This window comes from Botryllus schlosseri, chromosome 12 (genome assembly GCF_051294905.1).
Source record: "Botryllus schlosseri isolate E-star chromosome 12, Bs_hap1, whole genome shotgun sequence".
NCBI lineage: Eukaryota > Metazoa > Chordata > Ascidiacea > Stolidobranchia > Styelidae > Botryllus > Botryllus schlosseri.
This window is the reverse complement of record NC_137247.1, coordinates 7,479,229-7,506,449: the sequence shown is the minus strand read 5'-3', so window position 1 is coordinate 7,506,449 and position 27,221 is coordinate 7,479,229. Positions and strand designations below refer to the sequence as shown.

Here is a 27,221-nt window from a genome sequence, read left to right as displayed (position 1 = left end):
GCTTACGGAAGAAATACTTCTACTCGTACTTGAGTAGAATTTTTCGCCGCTACTTCTACTTCTACTTGAGTAGCTTTCTTGACCACGTTGACCACCTCTGCCCATGTCTCATCTGCTCAACCCAGATGCTCAGCAATCAAAGGCCAAAAATTTTGCCATTGGCAAACATCTGTTGGATAATCCGGCCTGTGCGAAAAATTACCGAGACGACAGATTTCGTGTCGTAGGGAGGGGCCGTTCGCACTGTCATTTGTGTGCCTTGTAGTCGACTTTTATCAAAGTACAGCCGGCAAGGCTGTGTGAACAATCAGAGTTTGTGTATCATCTACAAATAGTACATGCTCTCGTATTAGGAATTTCATGCTGGTAACGTCATATTTTGATATGTTTTTTGATATACGATGTTATTTTCCATTCTCTATAATTTACTGACGATTAGGCTACCCCAGGCCAGTGTCGGGTTCATTTCAATATGAATAGACCATTCAAATCCATCTTTGTGAGTTTGTGACGTAATAAGGATCAGTACGCAGAGAGGCGTACGACAACGCAAAGTTACGGTATAGAGGCAGTCTCTATAGTTACGGTATGGCATACGTAGACAAATTCTAAATCCCAAGTGCACTGCAATGCGTTTCTTAACGAATGCGTGGGCCGTCTGTGCCATCGTTTTGCTGTCAGCGTTAGGCTATTTCATTTTGAGCGTTAGCTATTTGTCCACGTACCGGTCTTACAGCAGCATGTCTTTATCGAAAAAACTCGTCATCGATCAGCCATCCACCAGCGTTAAAATTCTTGTAGAAACTACGAAGGTAAGTTTTCCGATTCTATAGTAGTCTTCAGTTCCGTACCGCAACGATCCGACCTATTATATTATCATCAAATTGGAAATTAGCAAACGTATTGACCTAGATGTGATGTCACACCAAATATATAATATACGAATCAGCTAATCAACAAGGTTATACTTATAACTGGGCTATGCTTCAAAAATCGGTCTAGCCTATGCCTAGTAAGGCATCAGTAACATTTTATTATCGTGGCTCAACGGAAAACACATTCCCTTGACGGTTTCATTGCAGTGGCAGCAGTCGTACAAATTGCAATTGCGGTATTAAAATGTAATCTGTTGTCCGAGATATCTTTGGCCGAAGTGTCTGGAACCGGTATCATAATATGCAACAATGCAGTGGCATCAATTTTTTCTCCAATTGCAACTTTTTCTATTATGTTCAGAACAATCTCTGACATTTAAATCTTGAAAATTTTGAAGTAGCCTAAGGGTGGAGGCCAAAAAGCTGAGTAAAAACATCCTGGATTTTCGCTTAATCAGCGAGTTCCAAGATCTCCCGATTTAGAAGTAGATGATCCGCACGCCAAAACATTGGATGTTCGTGCGCAGTAAGTAGATCTACAAATCCAGGATGTAGGACGCTATTGCGTCAAAATGACGCAAAATGTAGTGATCCGTGGAAGGTTGCCATGTCAACGCATCGACTTCGTAGTAAATATTGCTTTGGCAATGCTGATTGGAAATGTCGTCGATTTTGGTCATGTGCTATGAATGCCATTGTTTCCTAGGTAGGCTTATGAAATTGATTTGAAGCCACTTTGCAGCTTTAATGCATATTACTCTGTAGTTTATTGACAGTTATAAGTTCTAAAGACGGCATTGCAACCTGGTACTGTTGTTATTACTGTCTGTAGTATGGATATTTTGGACATCGTACCGTAGATGGCAGTTCGGACCGGCGAGAATACAATTGCCATGCCCAGGTATTACTTGGCAAACATATCGGACTCATTTGTAAAATACCCAGAAAATGAATTCGTTGATGACCGCTACAGATTTTACAAGGGAGCTACAGTAATTCTTGGACATGATTAAAGACAGCCCATGGTTGGATGTACGGTGCCAAGCTATGCACCCCATGATGCAATACTCTGTGCTCTCCGATTTTTTGCTACGGTCATTTTCAACAAACAGATGCTGACTTGATTGGTGGCAGCCGGAAAACTGCACGCCGAATCATCCACTGCATTTCTCGGGCATTATCAGAGAACAGAGAAAATTTATCCCACGATTGGATGATTTGTTACGAACAAAGAGTGATTTCTTTGACATAGGTGGAGTTCCAAATGTCATCGGTTGCATTGATGGTACCCATATCCCAATAAAGTTCCCAGGTGACTCTGTACCAGAAAAGCTTATCGTTGCAGGAGAGGATATTTTTCTTCGAACTGTCAAATGGACTGCAATGCCAAGAGAATACCGGTAGTGACTAATGCTGTTGTGAGATGGCCAGGGAGTACTCATGACTCAAGAACTTTTTCAAATTCCAGATTAAAATTACGAGCTCGGCCAGGAAAAATACAATGGGATTTTGCTGGGAGACAGAGGATCTATGCTCTAAAAATGTACCTGATGACTCCATTAACAAATCCACAGGCTGAACAAGAAAAAAAATACAGCTATATGCACTCAAAGACACGCGTGCTGATCGAACAATGCTTTGGCATTCTCAAACAGCGTTTCCAGATGTTGCTAAATCCTATGCGAATGCAAATCGAAAACACCGTCGTGGCAATCATTGCAACAATATGTTTGCACAATTTTGCTGCAAAAACCAATGAGCCAGTTCCTGATATTGCAGTTACTCCCGAGGAAGCTGCGGATACAACATCTGAAGTTGGATACACTGACGCAATAGCCTATCTTGAAAATAAGATCAACACATATTTCTACTAATTATGTTTATTTTAAAATTTTAACGAACACAGTAAACCGTGCTGGTGTAAAAATAATAAAGAGAATGAAATGTGCATGACTTCGTGGAATGAAAGATTCAACTACAATTGCACTGTAGATAATAAACAAAGGGCAGGTGTCCCATTATTTGTATTCAAATTGACAAATATGAATTGAAAAAATGTACCGAAATATTTGCACCGTCGACAATACCTATAAGGCGAGGAACAATGAAATATTATAAAGAAATGTTGCATTTCAAAAAATGTGCACCGTCGATAATACCTATAAGCAATGTTCCCTCTAAGCTACTCACGTGCGCAAATGCGCAGTGCTGACATGGTCTCCGCGCACAGAAAATCCAAGTTGCCTATAAGGCGAGGAACAATTTGCAGGCAGGTACAATGAAATATTATAAAGAAATGTTGCTTTTCAGAAAATGCGTATTCGGCTATTTACATAACTTGACATAATTGAACAAAGAAATATTGCATTACATATGTCACTAATTCCTCAATTGTCCAAGTTCTAATCTATATTTTTCCATTTTTATCACATGTTCTTCAATACGCATTTCGAATTCTTGCTTTCTGAAATATCATTCTTCGTCTCTTGTGTCTTTTCTTTCTTTGAGCTCCTCAATCTTGGACACCATCAGTTTAATTCTCAGCTCATTGTTTTTCTGAATTAAAAGAAGTTCATATTGACTCTGCGATGAGGTAGTAACCAATGATTAAACTAAAACTTGTATTAGGAAGCCAATCACAAAGAAATCATTTGGAAATTCTCCTTGCCTTGTTGGCTGATATTTTTTCCTCTAATGCCTGATATCAATATCTGTTTCCAAGTGTGGTATCCATTCGATATGAGCGGTGAACCAATAATCGGTCAGTCTCTAGTCATTAAAAACTTGTATTCTGCAACCAGCTGATCACAAAGTGCAGAATTGGTAGTTTTCATTGTATTGTATTTGTATACTAGAGCCCGACTGATATTGGAGTTTTGGGCCGATACCGATAAAACCAATATCTAACTCCTTCACCGATAACCACTATAGCCTATATTCAAATTGTGTGGAATACCTTAAAATGCGCATTCGAAAAACTTCAGGGCTTCTATTTGAACAGCTTTACAGCCAATGCTATACTTGGACAGGAAATAAACTAGAAAGGCTGTATCAGGACACCTGTAGAGTGTAATATATGTGAAATATATCAATATTCTCAGTCTAGTGGTCAAAGATTATATTTTATGGACTTCCTATCACCATGCTGTAACCTCACGAAAACTGCCCATATATATTCATTTCCAATGGCCGATACCAATAATTCTTTCAAAGAGTGATATCGACTCTATATTATCGGCAAAGCGATATAATCGGCCAGGCTCCATTGTACACCATCTTATATCAATTGTTACAGGATTGTAACTATGTGCATTGTACTGGTAATCAGCAATCTTTCGAGCAGTCAAACACCATTTCCAACTCTATCGTTCGCAGATACACTTCACTAGAAAATCAAGTACAAAGTGGGAAATTTTTACATAACAATGGTTGGGGCAGTGGAGCAAAAGTTTGCCAAACCCTCCGAAACTGCAAGATTGTATATTTTAAAATATCAACTCGACTTGAAATCCAAATGAGTATAAGCTACATACCAGGTGGCAGATCCCTCGTCTTTGTCACGCATGTTGACTGCGATTCCATGTAGCTTGTTTCTGTGAATGTTTCAGAAGGATTTGAGGCTATACGTATGTTTACACATGTACAATGCACAATTGCACATGCATATTTGCTAGTGATGGTGAAAAATACTCAAACCGATCATTTGACGACGAGCAAAAAATTTCATTATAAAATCGCTGAATGTATGACAAAAACGTTTGATATTGTGAATGCGTTCCCTTCAATACACCACCGGGTAAGAAATCGATATAATATACATCTACACTTGTACAATTGATATGTTAGCAAAAAGTAGTGATGAAAATAACGAGAAGAGTTGCCTCTGACACGAACCGATCTTCATTCTGGGGAACACTTCTCGATGTGGTCAATATATCGAACAAGTTCTCATTACTCTCTCACAAAATAACTTACATGATTTATTTTCTACAGTAACTACAGACGAAATGGTGGAATCATTTTCAAAATGATGTTCAAATGGCTGAACCTGTGCTGGTATGACAGCTTTAACCATTAATTTACTTATATGCGCCATATTATGGATATAATTAATGTCTACAAACTTACCTTGCAATAAATAGCACCGTCACCGGGTCAGATGCCGTTGAATGTTCTGAAGGCCTTCTGTCATTTTCAGTTTTGAGACTTTTTCTTGTTTTGAAGCAACCTTCAATTGCTGTTCTGTTTTTTGCCATAATTGGTGATGTAGCATTTCACGGCTTGGTAGATTGTTTCCAATGCAAGAGAACGGCAGAACTCATTTATTACATAGTTTGTATGCAATTATCATTAAACATTCTGTAATAACATGATCATCAGTCAATAAGGAGAAGCACAATTGAGTACCGGTAACAAAATATCGCTAACATGCAATATTCCCTATCTTTATAATGAGCCTCAGATAAGCAATTTCAATCTACAATGTCATAACTATTACAAACCTCGCCAAATTTGTATGCTTGTGTACCTTAATCTAGACTTTAATCCTGGTGTCGACCAGGATCAAGAAGCAGCAGTCTATACTCAGTCGGTCCTGGCAGAATCTTACTAATCTACCTTTCTGGTCCGCAGAAAATCCAGCAACGTGCAAAATCCCCAGATCTTTTATTTGATCTATATTTTTGGCCTCCACCCTAAATGTACGAACTCATGCATTACAGGATGTTTCTCGATCAATAACTTTGCCAGATGAACATGTCGAAACACTTGGACGCAAAATACATATTGACGACACCTCTGACATTGACCCTCGCCCTACTCTGAAATCAAGTGCTGATATAACTGTCAATAAAACCAAGGTAAGGAAAAATAGACATATGGACATTATTGCTGTCGACCATTAGTTCATAACCCATTTCATAGTTGAAACGGATTCCATACTACATGCTCATGTTGTACAAATGTAAATCTTGAAACTTATGAAGTAACCTAAATGTACGAACCTATGTATTACAGGATGTTTCTCGATCAATAACTTTGCCAGATGGACATGTTGAAACACTTAGACGCAAAATACATATTGACAACACCTCTGACATTGACCCTAGCCCTACTGTGAAATCAAGTGCTGATATAACTGTCAGTAAAACCAAGGTAAGGAAAAATAGACATACGGACATCATTGCTGTCGACCATTGGTTCATAACTAGGGCTGGGCAAAATCGAGTACCTGGGTGATTCGATTCTGAATCACGTAAAATGCTTCGAGTCGAGTCGAGTATTCGAGTATCACTCATTATGACGTCACAGCCGAATGTACTATGTCAAAGTTCAAATATGTACCTTTTATGCCACCACGAAGAACATACTGCCTCTTATCCGTCACATTAAAGATACTTTTGTATTTTTTCGACCATCCCGATTTCATTGCACTTCTTGACAATGTGGTGGGATGATCATGACTACGGAAATGTGTTATATCCAGTAACGTTCGTAGCTTTGTACTATGTCTCGTATGCTGCGATACCGCCAATCACGGTTTTAAGGCTTCCTCATTGGAAAATAGTATCAAATCTATAAATCTCGTCAGTAAATTAACTTTCAGTTGCGAGGAGCGTATAATTTCAGTACTCGAAAAAATCGTCTTTTACTACTCGACTCGAATCATCAAAATTAATACTCGATTCAGATTCGAGTACTCGAATCATTGTGCCCAGCCCTATTCATAACCCATTTCACAGTTAAAACGGATCCCATCCTACAAACCCAGGTGGTACAAAAGTCGCTCGCATGCTTATGCAAAGTATTTGGAATATTTGGCGAAGATAGAAGCTCCTTTGCCAAAGCAGACACGCGTTGTGATTATATTAACGAATCATAGATCAGGTTACAAACAATGAATTTTTCCATCAGAAATTTGAACATCGACTGGCGGGCAGCTAGGTCTCAGTATCTGAAAACCTTTGAATCGGTTCGTGTTTTGTTGCTAGCGACTGCTGATTTTTTTGAAGATTCGTTTGTAAGATCTTTGTCGCTATAATTTTAACGCTAACAGGATGTAAAACCTTGAGCTGTGTGCATATTGCAACTCAAACTTTATTCACAAAGCAGAAATACGGTATTTCCTGATCTAAGATTATTTGTATTTGTGTATTGCTCCAGGCAGGGTTGTAACCGAGTCACAAGGTTCCGAGTTACAAGTCAATGTCATTTTTATGGCTTTGACTCGAGTCAAGTGGAGTCATTTTCAATTCACCACCGAGTCAAGTCCGATTCTAAGTCGACGAGCAGAGGGTCGAGTCGAGTCATAGTGTTATGACTCGAGTCCGAGTCCAAGTCATTGTGTTGACTGTTCAGTTTCGAGTGATAGTCTTATTAAACCATCTTGTCACAACTCTACTGGGTGATATAGAATGCTTGCCATTTATATATAAAACTAATTTTCTCACTTTCAACAGTTTCTGGTCGGATTTTCAAGTACCAGTATTAACAAACAAAGAACCAAAGGTGTGGTAACTTTACTATTCTTCAAAATTACAATGAAATGTCGGTCTTGGCCGTCCAAGTCTCGAGTCGCGGTCAAACGCAATGACTTGAGTACAAGTTGAGTCGAGTCATTTTCTGTATCTGAGAAAGTGACCCGAGTCAAGTCAAGTCACCAAAATATCGTGACTCGAGTCATTACAACCATGCTGTTAGGCATGGTCTTCTTTATAGTTTCTTATCAAGGAGCAGGCTGCTTCCTTTCCATGTGCACTTGCAAATGCTCATTTCTTGGTAACTCCAGGGGCGAAAAGCAATGGAGTACCAATCCTATTTTGTCTTCACTTACTACTTAGTCTTCTGTTATATTTTTTGTCTACATTCACTTTTATTTCAATAGCCTTCTAATCCAAATTATCTATTAGGCTCGTCGTTTTTCGGACAGCTGTTCAATCAACATCCCGACGTATTTTACATGTTCGAACCCCTATTCCCGCTCAGGGATTCGCCGCGTTGTGTGCTGCACAGAGAATTGAAAATCCAGATACTGAAGAGCCTTGTCCAGTGCACTTTGCCCGATTGGTTGAAGGTGTATGCAGGTAAACTACATCAGTATCAGTTTTATTAATATTTTCATCATTTCAAAACACCACAAAACTGCGATACAGGGAAAAGATAGAAGGGTGTCGAAACGACTTGCAGGAGTCTTTGAAATCAGACACCCGCCTTGGCCTAGGCCAGTGGTTTTCAACCTTTTTCGTCTCGTGGACCCCCTGGCCGATATTTGAGCTAAAATTCCCCCTCCCCCATCAAAAAGTTGACTGTTCCTGAAAAAGGCGCTTTTTAACGCACAACCTTTGTTGACCGAACAATGGCCAAACATATTCAGATATGCCGAAATTTTGTCGAACGCGGACAGCATTTCACTTTGCTAAGGTACCGCCAAATTTGGCCTGTTTTTACCGGTCTGGTACCTACTGACGAAAACTAAATCACCAAATTCGCTTGCTATGGTCTTGAGTTGAATCAATGAATTTGGTATGTTTTTCATGTTGGCTCGCTTAGGTAAACATTTTCACCTGCAGCCTTTGTGTTTTAATTCAGCATGACTATTTCCCGCTTAGTAGCAATTTGGTGGAGAGGCTGTCACGGGCCCAACGGAATCGTCTCGTGAGCCTCACTTTATCAGGGGCTGTAATATCTACAGAAGGCATTTAAACATATACCCAGCTAAAAATCAGCCAAATATACATACAATTGTAAAGAACTAGTTTCATACTTAACAGTTCTACCATAAAATCTTTAAAAAAACTTGTGAACGCAGTGTATCTTCCGAAACAACCCTAAATCCAGATTCCCCCCTCAAAATTTCAAAATTCCTCCTAAAGGGGGAATTCCTCCCCGGTTGGGATCCAATGACCTAGGCGAAGTAGAGAAGAGGCATGCACACTGAATGAAAGCAGAGAATATAAAAGGCAAGTGACAAAATTAGGTGGCATGTGTCGGAAGGCGAAATCGATATGTTATATCGTGGTCCGGTGATCCCGAGGGCTGACTAGTATTCATTTAGAAGCAATTGCTTGTATTTCGACTTGACTGCAGGCATGATCGACGACTGTCGGATAGCCGGTGAGATACTGTTCCACAATTGGGGTCCGGCATACTTGATAGAGCAATGCGTCAGTCAGTCAGGTTTATTAATATTTTCATCGTTTCAAAACATCACAAGACTGCGATACAATGAAAAGATAGGAGGGTGTCGAAACAACTTGGAGTAGCCATTAAGATCAGACACCCACCTTAGCCTAGGCGAAGTAAATAAGAGGCATGCACACTGAATGAAAAGTAATGCAGAGAATATAAGATGCAAGCGACAAAATGGGGTGGCATGTGGCGGAGGGCGAGGTCGATGTTAGGTCGTGGTCCGGTAATCCTGAAGACTGGCTAGTATTGATTTAGAAGAAATTGCTTGTATTTCGACTTGAATGCGGACATGCTCGACGACTGATCATATTGTAGTTGTTCTTTGTCGAACCGCAAGTGCCGTACTTGTGCGCTTTTGACTCCTAGGCGAAGTAGTCGTTGAAATTTGAGGGACATTGACCGCAATGGAACTGACACATGAACTTGACAATTTCTAGCTTCCTCATATCTTCTTTGTTTAGAACACCAAATCTTTTGAGTAGCGATTCACCAGTTGCACATGCAGGCCCTTGTGGGGCTTTGGCAATGATACAGATGATCCGATGTTGTAGTTTTTGCAGTGGGTCAATCGTATTCTTGCAGGCAGCAGTCCAGCGAAGAATTCCGTGTTGTAACTCTGATAGGAATAGAGTGTTGAAGAGTATCAACGGAACCCAAACTGACAGAGAGTAACAGGAACAGACCACATATACTGATGCTTGTAGATGGCTGCTTAGAAGAAAGCGACAAAGTTCATGTATAGCCTACTAGTTAGCAGATGTCCGTAGCCTGGAAATAAATTTATTTGCGCAATTTGATCCAGTTCAATAGGCGTCTCGAGTTTTGCAGTGATTCCGCCAGACCAATACAAATGCAATAGTTTTGCAATGACAGTGATCAAATGATATAATCGGCCTGGTTATAATCTTGAGATGCGGTATTACCAGTAGCAGAAGTCTCAGAATACCATCAATAGCATATCATCTATATCCTGTTGGTGCTCACTGTTTAGGCCAGGGGTGTCAAACTCAAATTGCGTCGTGGGCCGGATTTAAACCTTCAAATCGCTTGCGGGCGGCACCAGTCAACTGACTCCAAAATGATGCCCTATCTTTTGACTTGTATACTTTATTATCAAGTATGTACAGATAATAGTATATTTCATTGTACCACGGATCATAGGGGTTTTATTCTAGCAAGTAGCAACACCTTTATTCGCGAACAATGCCTATTCAGGTTTGCCTGGAGGCCGGGCACCTTTTGAGTAAGGACTAAGAAGTGACATGGCAGTGCAACCACGGATATTTGCATTGTATTTTCCTATAGCCACTACTACATGTAAACTGCTTAAAACAGTTTCACATTGGCGTTTTCGCTTCTGTGAATAGCTATGTTTCCGTAAAACTCTAAACTTGATGTGGACCCAAAACCTTCTCGAAATTGGGTGATAAATTCAGAGTTTTTCCGGGTGGTAACTAGAAAGAAACCACAACACAACAGCTGAGTGGTAATAATATTGCCTGTGGACCAGACTTGAACAACAAGATAATTCTAGTATTCTAATTTCACTAAATTAGAGCGAAATGCAAGTAATCTAATTCTAATCTAATTTGTTAAATGTTTCCATGCTCTAATTCTAATTCTAATCTAATTTATGAAATGTTCTTATGATCTAATTTTAATTCTAATCTAATTTGTGAAATGTCCCTATTCTCTAATTTTAGTTCTAATCTAATTATTGATTTCCTGAAAATGCCTCTTTGTCCGAGGCATATTGCAGCGAGTTAACAAGAATATCCCTCTCGCGCAGGGAAATCCAGTGCCAAGCTGCCATCGCCTTACACAACGTGCAGTCATAGTAATTATTATGACGAATAATAGCCTGGTATAGTAGCTTGTAGTCTGCGAACAACATTCCAGTGTTGGGATCAAGTCACTACCTTCGAGTAACGAGTCATTTCGAGTCATTGCACATTTTGACTCGAGTCAAGTCAAGTCAATCGAATTTCGAAGGTGACTCAACTGAAGTCGAGTCAAGTCACAATTCAAATCAAGTTGCTTTTTCGAAGTGTGAGGCATGATTACGTCATTGCATTTTGCGAGCTGTCTGAAATACAGATTGAGTAGTCATTGATTCCGAACCGATGAACGAATATAGAATTCAATACACGCAAGAAGGCCCTGTTAAACTATACAAGTAGTTGCATAGCCTCAGTTTATGGTTACCAGCCAAAATTGAGAATGGAGAAACGAATTGATAGGATGCAATACGTTACCCATCTACAAATTGATATGATACAATTCGAGCCTGCGACAATGGTTGAGGACTATGTAAACTATATTCGAATTCAATTTCGATGAAACAAGAGGTTTGAATAACGTAAGAACAGGGAACAGAAATAGACATTTTGCTACTAAATTACTTTACTACTAGTTCACGGCAGCGTAAGCTGTAAGTTTCGAGCACTTCGTTTGTGGTCAATTTACTTGTGAGAGAACAATGGAGGCTCAGTAAAACGCACGATCATTGATTGATTGGTCGCTCTCACGGGTTACACCAGTGTTACGTGAACAATCCAAACATATGCAAGATGCAGTGATTTTTGACGACACCGATTGCTTGATGACTTGAAATTGACTCGTGAATTTTGCTCCAAGTCACGAGTCAATCCACATTTCTGATATGCCGAGTCAAGTCCAAGTCAAGTCATTGTAGCAAAGTGACTCGAGTCAAGTCAGTCATACGAAAAAGGTGACTCGAGTCATCCCAACACTGCAACATTCTAGTTTTTAAAACGTTATGTTAGTACAACGCCGTTCTGACTGACATGGGCGATGCCTATGGTTACCATAAAAGAAGTAATATTTTATTAAAGTAGCCTATAATAAAAAATGAGCCAAGCTGGGGGTACAGAAGTTAACCATTCTCATGGTTATGGGAATGCACTGGTGTTGTTGTTATCGTTGTTTATTTAACAAAAATATGTGGCGCCTATCGCCTGACGGCCTTTTGCACCACACACTGTGATTTGATATGAACTGATTTTTGCTGTATTCGTTTCCCATTCACAATTTCATTCAATTTCCAAGTTTTGGCGAATTCAGTAGCTCTAATTCTAATTCTAATCTAATTTGGAAAAAGCTGTGTAGCTCTAATTCTAATTCTGATCTAATTTGGAAAAACTGTGTAGCTCTGATTCTAATTCTAATCTAATTTGGAAATGCTGAAAATTTTCTAGTTGTCCAAGTCTGCTGTGGACAAAGGACATGCTCTGCTTTTGCTGTCTTGAGGCATTATTTATTGAAAGAAATTCCTACAAAAAATCTTAACATTTGTTACAAATTTGATCGATACATACAACTCAGAATTCGTCCGTACGCCGGATGAAATGACTCGGCGGGTCGTATGTTTGACACCCCTGGTTTAGGCCTATGATCTGCATATGATTATCAAAAATATGTCATCCCAAGCTGGCCGGAAATTTTATGTCAGTTGGTCACTTCAAACGATACGATAACCATTTTACTGTCGCATATCGATTTGTGGCAGGTAGACTTGAGTGGTTATCAACTCCAGTGGACTTTGTTATTTCATTGTCTTTACAACTCCCAAGTACATAGAGGAGACATAGAGACCACAGCAAATTCTTCTTAGCCCGGGTAATATTTATCGGTTTGATTTTGCATTGTTTGTGCAATGATGCTCCATCTTTCCCGGTTTTGTTTGAAAAAAGAGTTGGCTGACTGGATTACCGGACTACGAACTGTCCTATCGATCTCGCCTACCGTGACATTCCACCCCATTTTTTGTCGCTTGCTTTTTTCTGTACTATCTTCTTTTACTTTTTATTCTGTGTGCGTGCCTCCTCTTTGCATCACCTTAGCCAAGGTGGGTGCCTGATTCCAAAGACTACTCCAAGTCGTTTTGACACCTTTCTATCTTTTCATTGTATCGCAATTTTGTGGTTTATTGAACTGATAAAAATTGCTAATAAACCGAACCGAATATCGAATATCTTGCATCCTTGTAATTGATAAAAATTACCAGCCGAGTGTGTATCTTTGATGTTTTATCAAGTATGACACAATTATCTACATTGGCGCTTCTGCGGTATTGTGAGAATATTTACTGAAACGATAAATAATAGTCTTCCACTGTCAACATCAACATCGAAAAAAGAACTGTGACATCGGGCACATCTAGGCCGAGGTGGATGTTTGAGTAAAGGATCGCTACTGATGCGTGTCGTTCGACATCCTCCTATCTGTTCGTTACATTGCATTGTGTCTTATCTCCTTGTACATTGTGTGTAACTTGTTCAGATGAAAATTATAACCCAATGCATTGTATTGTATTGTACCCTATTGTCAATAAATCTGGTAATTTGATCTATTGTTCAGCCGTACTCATTAACTACATCATTTTGTCGCTTGCCTTTTATATTCTCTGCCTTACTTTTCATTCAGTGTGCCTGCTTCTTTTCTACTTCTAGGTCAAGGTGGGTGTCTGATTTCAAAGACTCCTGCAAGTCGTTTCGTCAGTTTGTCAGTTTCTGCACCCCTTTCCATGTATCCAAGCCCTGTGTGATGATCATTACATACCGTAATTTTCCATGTATAATGCGCAAAATTTTACCGATTTTTTGCCCTAAAATAGGGGGTGCGTATTATACATGGGTACAGCGAGCCTTGAAAAAAAAATCCCTCGATCAAAAACTTGAAATCACACCTTTCTTCATGTTTGTTTAAATCGCGCATCACCTCTAGCCATTGGGCCCCGTAATTCGTATTATAGAGTGTAACGCGCTGCCAAATAGAGCGCGTTGTTGCCAATTAACGAAAAGCGTGTTTCTAATTAACGAGAGTTGTCTGCGAAGCACGCGATCTCTTGCTGAGCTGGTTTGCAGTTTGTACGTGAGCGAAATCAGGTCGCTGATTGCTACAAGCGTGCGCTGCAATCCTTGTTGAATGTTGATTCATCGCGTCAGCGACAGGCCTTGACAATCGCATACACAAGAGGCCATGTGCGCAAGATATAATCGCTTGCGTAATCAGTCGCATCTCCAACGGGACTGGTGCGCCCGACATAACCGTTGGCCTGAGCAATCGCATCTGTAATTGTAATAGGCCTCGTGCGCAAGATAGATGTCGTGTGTCGCTAGCCTGAACTATCGCGTCGCCGACCTCACGGGTTTTGGCTACTATCTACTCTCGTTAGAGACAACGCCGTTAATTGTATTTTGATTAGCGATCATGTCATGATTGTTCGACAGTGACATCGCAAAACAGAACAACATCGTGTACTAAAACGCAACTATTCATGTACTGCGAATGCAGGGTGCGTACTATACATGGGTACAGGCTTTTTCCCAGAATATTCACGTCATTTTAAGGGTGCGTATTATACATGGGGGCGCACTATATTCAGAAAATTACGGTATTTCTAAAAAAAGTTATGCATGCCACGTCAAATTTTCGATTTGAAGAAATTGTGTCTCTTAACTCGTTTCGATTTAATCTACAGACACTGTCGTGTGACTGTCGCAACTGTCCTAAATCCAACAGGTCCGATTAGACTTATGAACAGCCTGTTTGGTTTTCGCCACTGATCTTTCTCGAAACGATACAGCATTTGACCTGAGCCATAAGTATGCACTTGCATAGGAGTTACCTGGGGAAAATTGATCAGTTGAAACTACGCGAAATACGAAAAGTGTGCATGCCTCGTTTTTTCATCGCCTATGCCCAGGTGGGTGTCTGATCGCAAAGACTACTCCAAGTCGTTTCGGCACCTTCCTATCTTTCATTGCATCGCAGTGTTGTGATTTTTGGACTGATGAAATTTTATGAATTAACTTGAACCTAGAGACCTAAAGTTCTCACGACTACAACAGGCCTATGCTGTTGAAATTTCAGGGATCCCAGCCAAGGAGCGACTAACCTGGAGCTACGTCATGAGGGGGTGTATCAACGAAGGAATCTGTTTCAGGACGAACACAAAGGAATTGTGTGAAGATAGGCATTGCCCTCTGTTCATGAATTCCAGGTACTCTCATAATGTTTTTTTTTTATAGCAGGGGGCATATTCTGGCACATAGTCAGTAAGGTGGTCGTTGAAAACGAATTTTGGAAAGTTGTTGGGCTGACGCTGCCGAATGTTACGTTAGGTTAAAAAACACTGTGTGTAAAATGATATTGATATAACTGGGCAACGCAATTTTTGTTGACGTCGATCCAACTAACTTTTGGGCGCTGAATTCAAAAATGACTTCCGTTTTTCTCTATCACGTCAAGTTTTTGAGTTGAGCACGCACCAAATTGTCTCATAATTCACATAAAAGTACCGATCTTATTATTTTGTGTTTGTGGCATAAAACGTTCCAAGAACCACCAGCAAACGAATGTAACTCAAAAGTCTTTAAATAAATATCTGTACTGCTCTATTTGGTTGATTTAAACTGACATTGCTTCTGAAGAACAAATAGAGCGGTAGTTTTAGGGTACAGATTTATGCTAATAACTAAGGCAAGTTTTTGTTGCACTAATATCGCGAGAAGGTTGCACTTAATTTTGACATTAGTTGCAGTAAAAAGTTGCATTTATAATTTTTGTTGAATTAGTAGGGTATGAGATACTCGAAAGGTTCCGTTGTATAACCTAGTTCATGTAGAGCAGTCAAATCTGTCACTTTGCCATTTCATGGACATTCAAAATTACATTTTTTGCCGTTACACAGCAAGAAAATTATGCAATGCGGGAATAAATTTCCCCAAAAATGCTAAACAGCATAGCCATAACCCCCTCCCCATCAAACAAGTCAAATAACACGCCCTAAACCCCTAGGTCTGCAAACTTGACCCAAGGCGTTGCAGAAACACTCACACTTGGCGACTTCAACTAAATCAATAGTCTGGAAAAGATGACCCAGTGAAAATGTAATTTTCTGCGGTCTCGCCTAGGCGTATGTGAAATGTGAAATCTCAAATGAAACGACATAATTAATAAAGCGATCTATTTACATATTGTTCGGACACGGTCGTGCTTGGCAGGGGTTGTTAAACTTCTTGCTTGCAAGCCATTGTCACATAGATAACAGTGAGATGCAGCTAACCTATCAAATAGCTCTTTCTTATGCAATAAATGAGAATTGAAACATACCAGGAATAGCTCATAGCATGTTTTTAAACACATTTTATGAAATATTTGATCAAAGTTGCAGTAAAAAGTGATATGAAAAATAGAGAAAAGTCGCAAAAATCTGCTCTATAAAATCCCTCCAAACAGCTTTAAACATCAGGGTACATAGACTCTGAGTATCTAGGAAGCTGTCGGAAGGTGTAAAAAAGTTGCAAAACTTGCCCTACTAATAATTTTTAATTTAGTTGATGGCTTTGCTGACTCGAGTCATTACAACCCTGGTTGATATCAAAGACCTCAGATTCATAATATCCTCATTTTTCTCACTCTGAACCAGTGGCTCCCAACCTGGGGGGCGTGAAAGCATCTGAAAGGGGGCGTAAAGAAGTGGTCGCGATTTACCTCCAATTCACGCGTTTTTCTCTATATATATACCGAATTTCATATTTTTGAATTCTCTCATCAACTGTCATAACCTTCCATGCCATCAAACAATCTGTTGAGGTTGCTAGTATCCCGGTTGGATTTTGTGATATGACGATATTGGGGGCGTGAAATTTTTTACTATCATAAAGGGGGGCGTGTCTGAAAAAGGTTGGGAACCACTGCTCTAAACATATTTATTCAAACAGATAAAAGACATTTTCTGGGCATATTTTTTCAATTATCGTTATTATATATGAGACTTGAATGTCTCGAGTCATATGAATTGGTCAAGACATGCGCAGCGAATCGAGTACTATTCGAGTCTGTACACAAATTGACTCGAGTCGAGTCATTTTTCATTTTTAAGAAAATGACGCCAGTCAACCCTGCCTAAAGCCAATTCCAAGATGGACGTTTAATGGATACATTCGTTGGTCGATGCTTTCATGCTTTAAGATTTTTGTTACGGTATAATTAGTGGTATCTGAGTGATTCCATGCGGTTTGAAATACTGCCTGAATACTAAAACAGGATAGAAACCACTGATCATTGAGGTTCTCGCCTGCTATCTGTTTGATGTCACAGCAACTCTATACTTCACTCTTGATGATTTTATGTGTGAAAACACTGTGATTACTTTTCATTTCTTTATAGTAGAGTACATTTTGTTCCTCTTTTTCTTTTAAAGTATAAGGTTTTGCAACGAGGATTGCGGTACCATAAATCGGAGGCTTGTGGAGAACGATTGTCGGAGAAAATCGTTGGTCGCGCTGAAAATCATCAGGATTTGTGACATCAACGATATTGAGGCGATTACTTCGGAATTGCCCGTCGATATCAAGGTGATATTCATCGTATCCATTATGATTTCACAAATTGGTATTCTCTAACAATAACCTGTGAGCGTAAATCATTGTCGCAATATACAGTACAGCACAAAGGATTTATAAGACTGTTGAACTTGGGTAATCTGACCCCACAATGTTGCTTGTGTATGCTGCTGGGTATTTCTCCTTGATAGGCCAGGCTTCATGTCTTCAAACTTCGCTTTTATGATTCGAAAGTTTATAGGACATCATTTTGTGGTAATATAATAGACTCCAGGCCGCGAGGCTTAAAACTTAAGTCTCTATTTTAAGGTTTTGCATCTATTGCGAGATCCGCGGGGCATCGCAAATTCCCGGAAACATATTATTGGGAAAATGAACTTTCGGCAATCTCTGCTCGGAACTTGTCAACGACAGGCGAATAATTTAATGACAGCTGTCTTCAACACACCGTCGTGGCTAAAGGGAAGATACATGGTAGTTTTAATTTGTGCCTACGCATCAGGGCTGTGGAGTCGGTTAACTTAACAACACTTAAGACATTTACGATATACCGACTTCATCTCTTACTCCGTATATTTTCCTGATAGAATTCCAACTCTAACATTCCTGCAGATTTACTCACACAATGATGTTTATGACATAGTTATTATAATTATCAAGTGAATCAACCTATTTTTTGAATCTGGGAGAATTGCACTCACAGAAAGGTCAGCCTACATGAAACACATTGTAACATCTGACTTCAGTAAGTATGTGTTTTACCTGCACTCCCACTGTAAAGGGTGTTTCAAAATTTCTGTTACTTCAGTAAGAGAAAATTTAACGAAACTCAGACTCCACAGCCAGGCTACGCATGCTTATGTGTTGTGTTTTTTACCCCCGAGAAAAATTTGCGATTGGATATTTTATAGTGAACGATTTGAACAGGGGATTTCCTGTCGTACGATCTCCCTAAAGAGACAATGAAAGCGGATTTTGTAAAACAACGTCTCTACTTCAAAGTTTGCGTGTTATGATGGATACAGTTATGATCATGGTTGCTCATTACGGCTGTTAAAAAAAAACTGTTTTCTCAACTCAACGCTTAGTTCTATGGGCTGGAATTTAGCCAAAATTGTCATTAATCGTTAATTTAGACAACGTAACAATTTCATAGGGTATCCAGTAAAATTTGAAAAATAAATTTGAAATATTTTCCGTTGAATTCAAAAATTTCAAACTGTAATAGGTTCGCGATTATTGGTTAGAATGTATTCAAATTTAGTGCGTATCGTTTTTTTCAGTCAACCTGACGATTTAATCGCCTTGCGAGCAAGATTTGAAATTGGGAGCAGCCCTATTGCTCATATTCACCCATGCTACCTTTGTGTCATATCTTTCATAGCGAGCAGGAGTCGAACTCTGACACCAGCCAGAATACGTCACATCTTTATTCCTTATAACAAAACTACTATCGAGTCCCAGATCACATGACGGAATTCATTTTGTTTTGCCGATTCGTCATTTCAGTATAGGTCTGAAGCTTCAATATTCTGATTGTCAAGTTTTGCATCGAATGACGGAACTCACAGTCGTGGGAACAATGGTTCGAGTACTAGAATCCGATTACAGTATTGACACTTGACACTGCATTTTGACCAGGGCTTTGGAGCCGGAGGACTACGTGAAATTCAAATGCCGATTGAGCAGCAGCTGGAGCTAGTTGTTTGCAAAATAGCTCTGGCTCCGGTGTATTCCATACAATGTTATGCTATCACTATTGGCTGAATTCACATAATTTTATACAGGCAATATCCTTTTTTTGTACAAACGGTGTTTGAACAATTCTGTTTGCAGAAATAAATGTTTTGTGATTATTTTGAAAGCCTAGACATTCCAAATAAGACGTTCATCCTTACATCAATTTTTGACGCAACGGAGCTGGAGCCGGAGCAGCAGTTTCAATGAACTGGAGCTAATTTATGATTAACGAGTGCTGAGCAGGAGCGATTTGCACCTGCCCCAAAGCCGTGACTTTGACAAAATCATTTGCATATTAATAAAGAAACTAATAGGAATTATTATTCCGTTTCCCAGACTAATGTTTCGTATGCGTCAGGTGGTTCGATATGAAGATGTTGCACTCCGGCCGTACCAGGTGACGCGTGACGTGTACAATTTTGTGGGTTTGGATTTTCCTGACGAGATGAATCGGTGGATACATCGCAACACCCTGATTCCTACACAATCGCCAAAATACGTGTGAGATTGGTGTATATGCAGCATAAAAATTTAGTATGATCTCTTTCATGGTTGGGATTACGAATTGAACACATGAATCGACCATTTATTGAGGTCTGACCGTTCACCATGTGTATAGAGCTCAGCAGATATCCATCTGCGTGGTAATATGGGTATCGACCTGTATGATGACATCATCACTCTTGCAACTTTTCCAAATGAGAGGTTCTTAGTAGACCGACTGTTGAATCGATTCATTTTAAATAAATTAAGTTTATATGGGAGATTTTTTCTGACCAATGCCCTTAATTAGAAGTACGAATTGAGAAATGTCATGCTTGGATATTGGCAGAACATCGGCTTCATCAGCGAAAGTATGGTACATTGGCGATATCGGTATCGACGCAAAAAATCTTATTTCATTCGGGCTATACTTTTGCGTGATACACGTAGGCTTGGAAAATTATGAATGTTTGTCCAAACTGATTTTCCATCAAATATTACTAGCCTTTTTAACACCTCATCCAGGGAAAAGCGATAAGCAATCGACATAGCTTTTATCAGAGTAGAAAGGAAACCGTGCATATAGGGTTAATCAAAAATGTATTTCCCGTTTAGCAACACTAAAATATAATACAGGATACTTACCTTCGAGTAAAGCTCTGTGTCAAAAACTATATGACGGTAAACTGGGTCCTGTGTGGGATTGGGCTCTCACGAATGCGCAAATGATCCTTAAACAGTATTTCATCGTTTTCTGAATTAATTCTTGGTTCCGTGGAGTATACTGTCAGATTTAGAAACTTCAAAGTCTCGTTTTATTGAATTCCCATTCAATTTTGAGTATTTGAAAACCTGCCACATTTACTGCAGTATTTTGTAGATAGTATTTCATTTCGATCCTTACACAGCAAATTGGATTCAAGCATCAGACAGACCAATGATACGACTGATTCGAAAAGTCATCACAAGGACGGTGTTCCTCATTCATTGGCACAGAAAGAAAATTTGGCAAGGTTCGTTTTCTGTTTTTGCTATGATTTCAATGAACACATTGGCCGTTATAATTATTCCATTTGCTGGTCAATTTTATTGGTCTAGTGTAGTCATTGTAGTCGGTAACTTACCATAATTTTCCATGTATAATCCGCAAAATATACACGATTTTTTGCACTAAAATCGGGGGGTGCGTATTATATATGGGAACAACACGCTTGAAAAAATCTCCCTCGATAAAAAACTTGAAATCACACCTTTCTTCATGTTTGTTTCCAATCGCGCATCACTTTCAGCCATCGCGGGTAGTATTTCGTATTATAGAGTGTGACGCGCTGCCAATTAAGGGAAGCGCGTTGCTAATTGACGAGAGCCTTGTGCACAATCACGCGATCTCCTGCTGAGTTGGTTTGCCGTTTGTACGCGAGCAAAATGAGGTCAGTGATAGACACTCGCGCGCGGCAATCCTCGCCAATTCCTCGCGTCAACGACAGGCCCGAACAATCGCATATACAAGAGGCCATGTACGCAAGATATAATCGCTTGAGTAATCAGTCGCATCTCCAACAGACCTGTTGCGCATGACATAACCGTTAGCCTAGGCGCAATCGCATCTGTTATAGGCATCATGCTCAAGATGTCGGTTCGTTGGCCTAAACTAACTCGCCGCCGGCCTTGCAGGCTTTGGCTGCTATCTACTTTCGTTTAGAGACAATACCAATCATTGTATAATGATTAGCAATCGCATCTGTAAAAGGTCTCCTCGTGCTCAAGATGTATCGCGCCACCCGCCTCGCAGGCTCTGGCTGCTATCTACTATCGTTTAAAGACAATCCCGCTAATTGTATAATGATTAGCAATCGCATCTGTAAAAGATCTCCTCGTGCTCAAGATGTATCGCGCCACCCGCCTCGCAGGCTTTGGCTGCTATCTACTATCGTTTAAAGACAATCCCGCTAATTGTATAATGATTAGCGATCGTTGTGTAATGATTGTTCAAGAGTGACATCTCGGAATTATTCATGTACTGAAATGAAGGGTGCGTACTATACATGGGTACAGGCTTTTTCCCAGAATTTACATGTTATTTTAGGGGTGCGTATTATACATGGGGGCGTACTATACTTGGAAAATTACAGTAAACACGGTGGTGCTTAACCAATTAGTCACATCCCACTGGCAGGGTTGTAACCAAGTCACAAGGCTCCGAGTGACAAGTCAATCTCACTTTTATAATTTTGACTCGAGTCAAGTCGAATAATTTTCAATTCAGCACCGAGCCAAGTCCGAGTCCAAGTCATCGAGCAGGGGTTTGAGTCTGAGTCATGGTATTATGACTCGGGTCCGAGTCCAAGTCCTTGTGTTGACTGCTCAGTTTCCTGTCAAAGTTTTGTTAAACCCACTTTTATAACTCTGTTTGGTGATATTGAATGGTTCGCATTTCTAATATGCAAATTTCCTCACTTTCAAAAGTATCTGGTCGCATTTTCAAGTACCAGTATCAATAGACGATATCCCAATAGGGTGGTTACTTTACTATTCTTTGAAATTACAATGAAATGTCGATCTTAGCCGTCTGAGTCTAGAGTCATATGACTTGGTTCGAGTCATGTGTCAAATTTATCCTGCTTCAACCTCTTCCACAGTAACTACAGTTAAGCAAGTAATGTTGTTGTTGATAAGGTAATCACTAATCATGACTGTTAAACTGGATATGGCAACACAATGTCAACTCAGTGACAATGTAACCAGAAACCAGTTCAATGCTTAGATATACACAATATCACTAGTTCATATTTCATGAGGCGTTTTCGTGTCTGCTTGACACTCACTCAGACTACTTCACGGAGATACAACATGAAAGTTTGACATAAAAGTGGGACACGGCAGCGAGTTATTTGCTAACCCCAGCTAGCCATGATTCGAGTTCCGTACAATATCCGGTCGTTGGAATTCAACATGGAGTAGTTAAAAAAATACAGACCATCACAGATTGCATTTTAGCTGGATTATAATTCACGATGAGCCTGAATGATTTGTTATGGTGAGATTTGCATTGTAGTTGACTCAAAGATAAGCGATGTTATTTTAAGTACTTGAATTCGAGCAACCATATCAGTTGAATGTAGGATTTTGAAATCCTAAATTCACTATTTCCCCTGGAGTTGGTGTGTAGCAGCGTACGAAAGTGTAAATACAAATTCGTTGATGCTTTTTTTTGTATTCCAGACTCCGCAGAGGCCGGAATAATCCATATGGTAAGTCCCCAGCTGCATTTCTGGCGATATTTAGGACAAACTATGTCTAGAAAACTTGCTTTTTACTATGGTTACCATACGTCATCCTTTTCGAGGAAATTTAAAACGTCCTACTTCTTGGCATTTCGTCCTCCTTTCCCCGTTTTTTTTTAGTCTACACGATGTTCCTTTCCATTCTCTACTAGTTGCTGACAATTACCTGTGACGAGAGTCAGCCGAATATATTCGGGCTCATTTCAATGTGAATATAATATTCAATTGTTTACCAAAAAATTAGCGGAAAAAGTGGGTAAATCCGGAGTCAAATCATAGTGTTGACAAGGGCGATTTTTTTACCTAAAAAACGGTAGATTTTGACTTGAAAAATCACAATTTTGACATTTTTTGACAGTAAAAAACTTGATTTTGATCAAATTTCGACCTAATGTATGCAAATTACGTGTTTTCCCACAGAATGTTAGAATTGTACTACTTATCTTCATTTCTGGTTGGAAATGTCTGTCCTTACGAAGTAGTTTGGCCTGAAAAAACTTTTTCTGACTTAAAAACTGACAAATTTTTACATTAAAAGACTTTATTTCAATGAAATCTGGACCTATAAAGAATTCCAGTAGTTACATCACGCCATTTGGGGAAATAATTAAAATTTGTTTTAGTACAACGAAATATACTTTCCTACATTCTCGGGTAGTAAGTGTCTGTCCTCACTAAGTAGCTTGCCAAGATTGGAGAAAGAGCGTTCAACAGCAGCAGTGGTTGGCTGGCAACACTGAAGTTGTGCGTACACTGCTGGTGACAGACCGTGTTGCTTCGTTCTGACAATGTTGTCTACCTACACCACAATTTGTCATCGTATGCTTCTTGATATAAGAACCAGTGCCCACGCAGTCTTGCTTCATTTAGGATATTGCCGTATGTTGAGCATAACACCATGTCAAGTTGGTTGTTTCATTTGACCGTTTATAATTCACAATGAGCAGACAATGGGCCGTTTACTGAAGTAGTAGGCCTAGTGTTGATCTTTTTTTCAACACATCAAGATTACCAGTAATTATATCAAAACCGGCTGTTTTTGTTTCGATCAACCAACTTTTATGATTTGGTAAAAGTGTCCCCATTTCCCGATTCCAAAATATGGTAACCCCGTTTATTACGTACTTCTGTATCATTACTTCTACTCGAGTACCAACGATGGCTGCTTGACAATCTCTGTCTATGTGCCACTATCGCAAGGCTGACATTTCCAATAACTCCAACCCTTTGTCTCAGGCGGAATCAGTTTCTTATGCCATACCAAACAGATATTTTTAATATTATATTGTTCAACTGTCAATTGGTGGCGTTGACAGCATGATTTCAGACGAAGATTTTGAATCCCTAGCCTTTAAATTTTGTCTCGTAGGCACTTCCCGCGATTCGTCGAAGACAGTCCAAAGATGGGTCCGGGAGTTGTCTTTTTCCGCAGTGCAAGCGGTAGAGAGTGTGCGTATCCGTGATGAAAATGGCTGGCTACAAGAAGGTCGGGGATTTTAAAAGTTTTGCTCGAAACAAAACCACCAAGTATTTTACTGACACAATTCCTCTCGCTGACACGTCTAATTGATTGACCCTTTAAAATCGACTTGTTTGCATTCCAAAAATTCATTGCGTCCAACAAAACTCTGCTATTTATAAGTATAATTTGCAGCTGCCTGAAGAAATTGTATGTGGAAATACATTTCCTTATTTTACAATGCTCATTTGTTTCCGTAATGTGGTATTATTGAATAATATATATACATTGAAGTAAACTCGAATATTTTAGTCTACAACTCGTCAGGGGTTATCGTCAGCAACTAATAGGGACAGAACAGTAACAATCGTTTCACCAAATATGACGTCAACAGCATGGTCTCAATGTATAATTTTAGACGTTATACGAAGTTCCTCTGTTGGCACCACCACCACTGCCGAGTGTTATGTATTTTGGTTTGATGAAAAATAAAGACTCTCTCTCTCTCTCTCTCTCACAAACAAGGTTGACGTGCTTTGATAAAAGCCGACTCGGCACACAATTGACAATGTGAACAACCTCTCCTGACGACCCGAAATATGTCGTCTCGATAATTTGTTGTACGAACAGAATTATCCAACAAGTGTTTGCCACTAGCAGAACTCATGGCCTTTGCCTGTTTTGATTCAAGCTTCAAGGGATGAGTCAAGGGCAACCTTTTCTCGGAGCACGATGCACGTGTGTGTGTGTGAAATGTATGTAACACTGAAATTACATGTGTTGATCAAAAAATATGGGGCCCTGAGACCATCATTTTGTTTATTTTATCATCAGTTATTTTCCTTTTTATTGATTTTTATGTGAGATGTCCTTGCACTCATCAAATATCCCCCTCATATGCTTTCTGACTATGCTACTGCAGCGGGACCGTGAAACACACACCTGATATGCGGCGAATACCCATTACCCAACCATGCACTTCATTTGATCAGTAGTTGGTCCTTGAAGACAACGCTGTAGGCGACTGTTGTGTACCTACGGTTCACTCATCAATCATCACACACGATTCACTTTATTGCTTCATGTTTATACTCGAGTATAAAGTTTAAATCAAAATTGATCCATCACATTACAAACGAACTGCGATAGGATTTCACTTCATTCAACATCACTACTAGAATATAACTTGATACACTACTACCAAAAATAATATATATGCTTATATTTCATCCGTCAAATGCACCATATCGCGTTCCATAGAGTTTACATTGAGCGCAAACGCTACAATCACGATATGGCGGATGATCAAACAGCATATAATATCATCACAAGTTAAATGCATTAACACGGTACTGCTATACACATGACATATCTTTCCGAGAAAAGAAGAATCGATCAAGGTACTGTATAATATACAGTGTATATGCATATCACCATATTTCTGAAGACGGATGGCAGAAACCCGTCGGTGCGGAGGTCACAAGCGTGATGGTATCGCTCTGGTCATACCCCGCTTGGTACTTGGTACTTTGCAACTACCAGCTAAGACGTTTCTGGTAATTACCGTCTCGCCCTCGCGGTTGGTGTTGCAACAAAAAAAATTGACGGAACGCCCTCGATCATGCAATGTTCCGTAAGAGTCATCAGAACAGCTGTGCTTAGCTTGATATATTTGTGGGGATTGCCAGTCCTCACTGTTGGATAAGGCACGGTGTCCAAGTCCGTAATATGATCGACATTCATCCTGTTTTCGTGCAGGAAGGGCATCCGGCATAACATTTCAACCAAATCATTTGTGTCCTCGGAGGACGTCTAAACTCTATTTTCTTGGAATTTGTCCTCTTTTCAAGAAAAAGTATTAGAATGCGATAAAATTTTCGACTCCAACACAACGAACGCCAGTGTTGGTAAGACAAGTAACGAAAAATAAGAATGCAGAACTTTTTTAGCCAACACCACAAACGTATTGTAAAAAGCGGGTAATACGGGAGTCGAGTCAAAGTGATGAACTTTTTTTTCTTTATTCAACACAGCATTTTTGTCAACAATTTTCAAAATCACGAGTTTTTTCATTTTTTAAAAAAGTGTCCTCTTTTTCGGATCCCAAAATACGGTAACCACGACAGTAACCAGTGTTTTTCGAACAAGTCACATGAATTTTTGAAGGTGAAGCGAGTCAAGTCCTAATGCAGTAGTGAATATAGACTGATTTAACTATTATTTTTGATTTAACAAGGACATTGTTTCTCCAACGAATACATTGAAATGCTGAACTATGTGAGTAATTGAAAAAGTCTCCGTCAACAACCATTAGTTAGCCGCAAAAATTTAAGATAGAAGGGGAAACCTCCATACATTGGAAACAAAGTCATAATGATGTTATCATACACAACCCCATCGTCATCCAAGGATGAAGTTAGGCCTACGGCAAATGTTGACGAGTAATATACACACTTGAACTGTATCCGTCCGATTTAAATTGCACAGGAGGTTCGGAACAGGACATAAATACATTGCTATAGATCAGTAGATCCCAAACTTTTTATGGTCGCGAGCTACTTGGCGATCTGAAAATATTGCGAAGTCAACTCTGGATTTGGTGAGATGATTACTAAAAATGAATAAAAAATGTCAGCACCTTCGATTTCACCAGAAAAAAAGGCAAAAAACCCCGGGTGTCACAACTCTCAAGTTGAAAACTACTTCTGTAGGTAAATTACTACGAAATTAGGACAAATTTCATGGTCAAAATGTTTGGGATGTAACAAGGAGGCCCAGTAAAACACAATCTTTGGATGAGTGATTGTTCTCACGGTACAAA

The 27,221-nt window shown here is 39.5% G+C and overlaps 1 protein-coding gene and 2 long non-coding RNA genes across 5 annotated transcripts; 2 read left to right on the top strand and 1 right to left on the bottom strand.

Annotated features, from left to right (window-relative positions):
- The first annotated feature begins 563 nt into the window (after nt 1-563).
- On the top strand, nt 564-24,461 carry LOC145452703 (carbohydrate sulfotransferase 1-like). 3 transcript variants are annotated; one of them, XM_080330867.1, is made up of 12 exons: nt 564-812; nt 5,597-5,734; nt 5,892-6,029; nt 6,617-6,761; nt 7,784-7,957; nt 14,958-15,087; nt 17,293-17,446; nt 17,744-17,908; nt 19,533-19,675; nt 20,566-20,670; nt 22,880-22,908; nt 24,311-24,461. In XM_080330867.1, exons 1-12 carry the CDS (start codon nt 630-632, stop codon nt 24,439-24,441), a joined length of 1,635 nt encoding a protein of 544 aa, XP_080186993.1. In that variant the 5' UTR covers nt 564-629; the 3' UTR covers nt 24,442-24,461. The 3 variants fall into 3 exon arrangements, with proteins under 3 accessions (XP_080186993.1, XP_080186994.1, XP_080186995.1); XM_080330868.1 differs by lacking the exon at nt 5,597-5,734; XM_080330869.1 differs by lacking the exon at nt 5,892-6,029.
- Nucleotides 829-2,823, top strand: LOC145452706 (uncharacterized). The gene is made up of 2 exons (XR_013919480.1): nt 829-1,776; nt 1,849-2,823. It is a non-coding gene; the product is annotated as an uncharacterized LOC145452706 (long non-coding RNA).
- LOC145452704 (uncharacterized) lies at nt 2,740-5,586 on the bottom strand. Its single transcript, XR_013919479.1, has 3 exons — nt 5,004-5,586; nt 4,409-4,468; nt 2,740-3,431 (listed from the first exon to the last, which is right to left on the bottom strand). It is a non-coding gene; the product is annotated as an uncharacterized LOC145452704 (long non-coding RNA).
- Nucleotides 24,462-27,221: the final 2,760 nt, after the last annotated feature.

Coding starts and splice junctions, on each gene's coding strand:
- LOC145452703 (XM_080330867.1), top strand. CDS start 630: ATGCGTTTCTTAACGAATGCGTGGGCCGTCTGTGCCATCGTTTTGCTG. Junction 6,030..6,616: donor TAACTGTCAGTAAAACCAAG/GTAAGGAAAAAT, acceptor CCCATTTCACAG/TTAAAACGGATCCCATCCTA. Junction 17,447..17,743: donor AATTGCCCGTCGATATCAAG/GTGATATTCATC, acceptor CTCTATTTTAAG/GTTTTGCATCTATTGCGAGA.